At 32.3% G+C, this 5,854-nt stretch overlaps 1 protein-coding gene across 1 annotated transcript in view; it reads right to left on the bottom strand.

Annotated features, from left to right (window-relative positions):
• The window catches only part of LOC106467323 (uncharacterized protein PFB0145c-like), a 54,753-nt gene that overhangs the window by 44,490 nt on the left and 4,409 nt on the right, over nucleotides 1-5,854 (bottom strand). Inside the window, exon 2 of the mRNA XM_022395485.1 lies at nucleotides 4,626-4,732. Within this exon, the coding sequence (XP_022251193.1) occupies nucleotides 4,626-4,732 (107 nt within the window). The remainder of the gene's footprint in view (nucleotides 1-4,625; nucleotides 4,733-5,854) is intronic.

Raw genomic sequence — 5,854 nt, 5'->3', positions numbered from 1 at the left:
AATGGGTTGTCTTACTGTTTGTTTAATACAGGAAAAATGTACGACCCGCGACGGCTTACCAAAATTCGTAGAGTGGCCCTCCTGCGAAAATTATTTCCCACCCCTGACGTGATGGGTTGTCTTACTGTTTGTTTTTAAACACAAACTTGCACGACTTTTAGTGTCTTAAGTCCTCTAGCTTACCGCAGAGCCACCGAAGAACTACTTGTGATGATATCTATCAGATTATTTAAATGTCTATTCAACTCTATTTGTATGGAAGAGACAGTTAAAAAACTATATGACCAATTATCACAGTTAATTCTTTTAAGACATTAGGTCCATTATTACAAAAATGTTTCTGTGTACAGATGGTAATGTTCCTCACATCGTAGTTTCTAAGAAAAACTAATGCGAACATATAGTACGCATACACATGTAACAAGTTAATGCATCCAAAAACGCTATGTAATATCTCATAAACACAGCAAAATACAACAACTTGGCATTACTCACATTGCATCATTTTATTCGTGTGCTGTAAAACTAAATTTACATTTACATTCAGTTTGACTATGATATCAGATATTTCTTTTCAGCGAATGTAAAATTGAAATTATAATCTATGGCATACAGACCTAACATATTATTTGATTCTCCGGATCCTCTCCTGTGGACTGCAATTTCGCCTGTTCAAGGCTCATTAGCACAGTTTGGGCCAGCAAACCAAACAAATTCAGTGAGACATCTAATAATAGTAATGTGTATGTAATATTTACAAGGACTATTTTATGTAGTTCTAGAAGCTCAATGTGCTGGAAATAGAATTTTGTACAGTTTCAAATACCGGAGAGCTTCAGAACCGCGGACAATTCTTTAAAAATTTTATATATAATAATGGATGTTATAATATGATGTAGATTTTAGCATCATTAGAAAACATTTTAATAAGAGTTTCATGAACATCTATTATAAGTATGTATGATCTTACAAACATTTTCATGATGCACAAAAATCCCAAAAAGCAAATTGGCCATAAATAAATGCGCTAAATAACGTTCAGCGCCCTTTAGGGAACGTTACAATGTAGTACACATTTTAACCTATGGTTTGTCCAGTCTAAAAATATCTTAAAATAACCCCTGCATATTTATGTAATGTTAAAGTCCTCTATAACTTACAATTTTAAAACTCAGTATCTAAAAATATGAAGAAACGCGCTAACAACGCGCATCAATTTCCGAGAAATGTGAAATAATGAACAAAAACTCCAGATGAATATTAAATGTTATAATTATCATTAAATACTAAAAACAGATTCTGGTTGAGAAATTGTATAGAAGTTATTGTGATTTCTTCTATTTTTGGATATCTTAAAAAAAAGAAAAAGAATCAAATTTATTCTTAGATTCATAGTTAACTCCGTATTATCATTTATTACAACTTATCTACCGGTAAGTCAGTGGTATGTTTATGAGCTTCTAACATTACAATCTGGGGTTCGATTCCCCCTGGTGAATAGAATGCAGATAGCATATTAATGTAGCTATGCGCTAAGAAAATAACAGTTTATCATTGCTTTACTTACCCTCGTGAAATAGTTGTAATACTTTTAATGTCATGAGATAAAAAATTAAATCAGTCACTGGGATAACATTTTAAAATCATTTTTCTCATGTACACCTTTAAAAAGTAGAATCTACCTGTAATCCATTGTATATTCATCTATTATGATAACATTTTAAAATATTTCTGTACATAACACCGATCATCACGTTTTGTGTTCACCAACACGTTTCACTTCCTCCAGTAAAAGTCACCGCTTTGAAGAGAAACGCTATAAATCTAATCTGACAGTAATCAGCAGAACTTTGCAGATAAAGGTCTACCTTTAGACTTACATTATTTAACATAACATCTGCCCTTTCAAGCTTGTCGCGTGATCTGATTCTATGAAGATAAAGCAGCTTAGAAGCCAAGCGCAAGAAAGGTGTAAGGAAATCGTATGAAATTTCTAAATTAATTTCATGCATTTCTACCTAACATACATATAACATCATAAACGATCAGATTGTGAGTTCGAGCTTCAGTATTTGTAAGGAAATATTTGTATCGGAGAACACTAATTTTTGTTTCTAAAGTGTTTGGAATATGGTGAATGTTTTTTATCTATGTATTCTTCGAGTTACAAATATTGTTTTTATTTTGTTAACTAATTGTCTTTCAAATTAAAAGAACATTTCACGACTGTAAAAAGGATAGATTTATTTGTTTATGTTCAGTATTTTTTTGTTTTACACATGTTTACACACACAGCAAAATAAGAAACCGGATCACCTGAACATTTTCGAAAGGCGACCTTCCTTCTGCAGAGATAAACAAGAAAGGTGTAATTTCCATAAGGCTACCAGGTCTCTTATTGTATGATTCATCTAACTTATGATCCTACAAAAACTAAAAACAGTTACCTCTGAAGAAGTATGAAAATACTAATAATACGGAATATTAATTGAATTGTAACTCACAAATATATGTTTCAGACAATTGCAATTGTCACTCTTGTTTTCTTACAGGTCAATGCACGTTTCACTTGTTTTAAAATTAAGTTCTGGCTGCTTAGTTTTACCAAATGTTATCTTTCTCAATAAGTGGTGATTCAAATTTTCTACACACTGTTGTAGTTATATTATGAGCTGAATAAATCAGTAAAACTATTTTGATGGTTCAATTAAAAATTTATCAATCACTAAAGAGAATCTTCCTTTTAAGACATTACTACGTACCCCCCAGTGGCACAACAGTATGTCTGCGGACTTACAACGCTAGAAACAGGGTTTCGATACCTGTGGTGGGCAGAGCACAGATAGTCCATCGTGTAGCTTTGTGCTTAATTATAAACAAATAAACATTAATACGTCATTTTAAAGAGCAGACAGAACATAAATACTACTAAATCTCATTTTCCTTACTTCATTAGTACGTGTTTCACTTCTTATGTCCTACTCAATTATTTTATGAAATTATAACAACAGTTTATTACTAATAATTAAATATTGCTCATGCACGTCTCAAGTAGTTTTGCATTCTGTAAATTATTTGTCAAATATACAATATTTACATTAAGTCAATACCTGTAGGTTAGGACATTGGAGAATAAACACTATTGAAAGCTAAGCTCTCAGAATATTTTATTTAAGGCCCAATTAATATTATTCCTAACTTCTTACAAATATTCCAGTTAATTTCGAGTTATTTTTAAGATCCAATGGTCAAAATAGTTCAATTTACGTTGTTACGTACAAATCAACACGGTGGGTTATCTGTGCTGGGCACCACGGGTATCGAAATCCAGTTTTTAGCGCTATAAGCCTTCAGACTTACCGCTGAGCCATTGGAGGGAGGAAACGCTATGGAATAGGTCTACTTCAGTTTTAATAATTTTGTATAAGATTATACAATCTACAAACAAACAAATCCAAAGTGTCCATAAGATACACTATATAGTAAATTAGCAACCATGTATTAGATATTTAATGGTCTACAATTTCAAAATGTAAGACTATTTTTCTTTTTCTTTAACAATGCATGTGTTTTTTGGCCATGAACCTTTTAAGGTGCTAACTCCACAGAAGATACATATGAACTGACAAATTACAAGTTAGGTATTAAAATGGCGAACTATATACTCTCAGAAAGTCACTATACAAATTCAAGGAAGTAGATTAGTACGTCTATTTCTTAACTGTTAATACATTAGCATATGGGTAGACTGCAAAATAGAAATACAATGTTAGACTTGATTACTGTTGATAAAAATAGTTAACTTCATTTTCTTAAAAATAAATCATATGAAATCGTATTTAATTAAAAAAAAAGACGAACCGGACTTACTTAGTTAAGCCTTATAACTTTTGTTCTCATTGTCTGAACTTAAAAATATTCTAATTAATTTCGAGTTATTTTGAAAATGAGATAGCTAACTTGAATTAGTTTGCTTAGTTTAGGCGCTTATAAACCAAGTTATTGATGATAGGTTGAACTTCCTGTTGTTTGTCCTGTTGCTATAGTGACGAACAACGACTAAATAGTCCTGATCTCCACTTCTTTATATTAAAAGCGTAATCCAATCTTATTTATATCTCGGACTTGGTGTAAAAATGATATATGGTAATATTTAAATGACGTAAAATTAATTAATTAATAACTCAATAACACGTATATAATAAACCCCATCAGGTTGCTACCGATCGGTTGACTCACTGAAGTAGGTAGTTCGATACAAGAGATGCCTCCATGCTACCTAGACTGTGCACTGACAAATATGATGCGATAGGACACCACCGCTAGACAGAAGAGAGCCCGTGTTTTCTCCAGTGCTTTCTAAACATAATCATAACCAATATTTGCAGATAACAATAGGTGTTATAAGTAGTGTTTCAAATAGTCTTATTTTAAATTCCTAATAATAACGATGTTGAACCAAAGACGAGTTACAACTTCAAATCGTTTTAATAATCATTTATATCAATTAAAGGATACTGAATAACTTATTTTTTATTTATAGATTACATAAAAATTAATAACACTACTGCTTGAAAGTGCTACAGATTTTTAATATTTAACATAAAAAGTGCTTCTTAACTTACCTCACGAACCCTGAAGACACTGCGTCATCAACAACTTGATTTATGGCTAATCTTCGTTTCTCTATCCATCTGTCGTTCGGCACAAGATATACATGAAGTTCAGAGAGCTGAAGAAAAATATATGGAGTTTTAGTAAATTTCATGTTTTGTTTTGTGTTGGGGTGAGGTTCCCCATATTTGTTCACAAACGTAACTAATTACTTTCGATACAAAATTATATATTTTTTCTTGTTTTCGAAAATAGTTTATTTATTATTTTGTATGTCTGTCTCTAAGTAGCTTCATTCACTGTTCACAAGATATAATTACAGCTCCTCAGTGACACAGCGATATGTCTGCGGACATACAACGCTAGAAACCGGGTTTCGATACCCGTGGTGGGCAATACACAGATAGCCCATTGTGTAGCTTAACTTCAAAACAAACAAATACTTACATTATATTAACGTGTTCTGATTTCATTCAGATTTTTTCACGCAAATAAGTTTTGACGTTATTAGTACTGCAATAAACCAACAACGCCTATATTCATTAGTACTGTACCACACCAACAAGTCCTATATTCATTAGTACTGTACCACACCAACAAGTCCTATATTCATAAGTACTGTACTACATCTAACAATTTCTGTCATCATTACTACTGTACCACACCAACAAATTCTATCTTCATTAGTACTGTTACATACCAGAAAGTGCAATCTTCATTGGTATTGTACCACACTAATAAGCCCAATCTTTTTTGATGCTGTACTACACTAACAAGTCCTATCTTCATTAGTGCTGTATCACACTAATAAGTGCTATCTTTTTTAGTACTGTACCACACTAACAAGTCCTATCTTCATTAATACTGCACTACACCAATAAGTTCTATCTTCATTAGTATTGTACCAAACCAACAAGTCCTATTTTCAGTAGTAGTGTACTACACCAACAAGTTCTATCTTCATTAGTACAGTACCACACCAACAAGCCCAATCTTAATTAATACTGTACCAACCAACAAGTCCTATTTTCAGTAGTAGTGTACTACACCAATAGGGCCTATCTTCATTAGTACAGTACCACACCAACAAGCCCAATCTTAATTAATACTGTACCAACCAACAAGTCCTATTTTCAGTAGTAGTGTACTACACCAATAGGGCCTATCTTCATTAGTACAGTACCACACCAACAAGCCCAATCTTAATTAATACTGTACCAACCAACAAGTCCTATTTTCA

This window comes from Limulus polyphemus, unplaced genomic scaffold, assembly GCF_000517525.1.
Source record: "Limulus polyphemus unplaced genomic scaffold, Limulus_polyphemus-2.1.2 Scaffold2568, whole genome shotgun sequence".
NCBI lineage: Eukaryota > Metazoa > Arthropoda > Merostomata > Xiphosura > Limulidae > Limulus > Limulus polyphemus.
The sequence above is the reverse complement of the archived record's forward strand: the minus strand, read 5'-3'. Positions and strand labels throughout refer to the sequence as shown.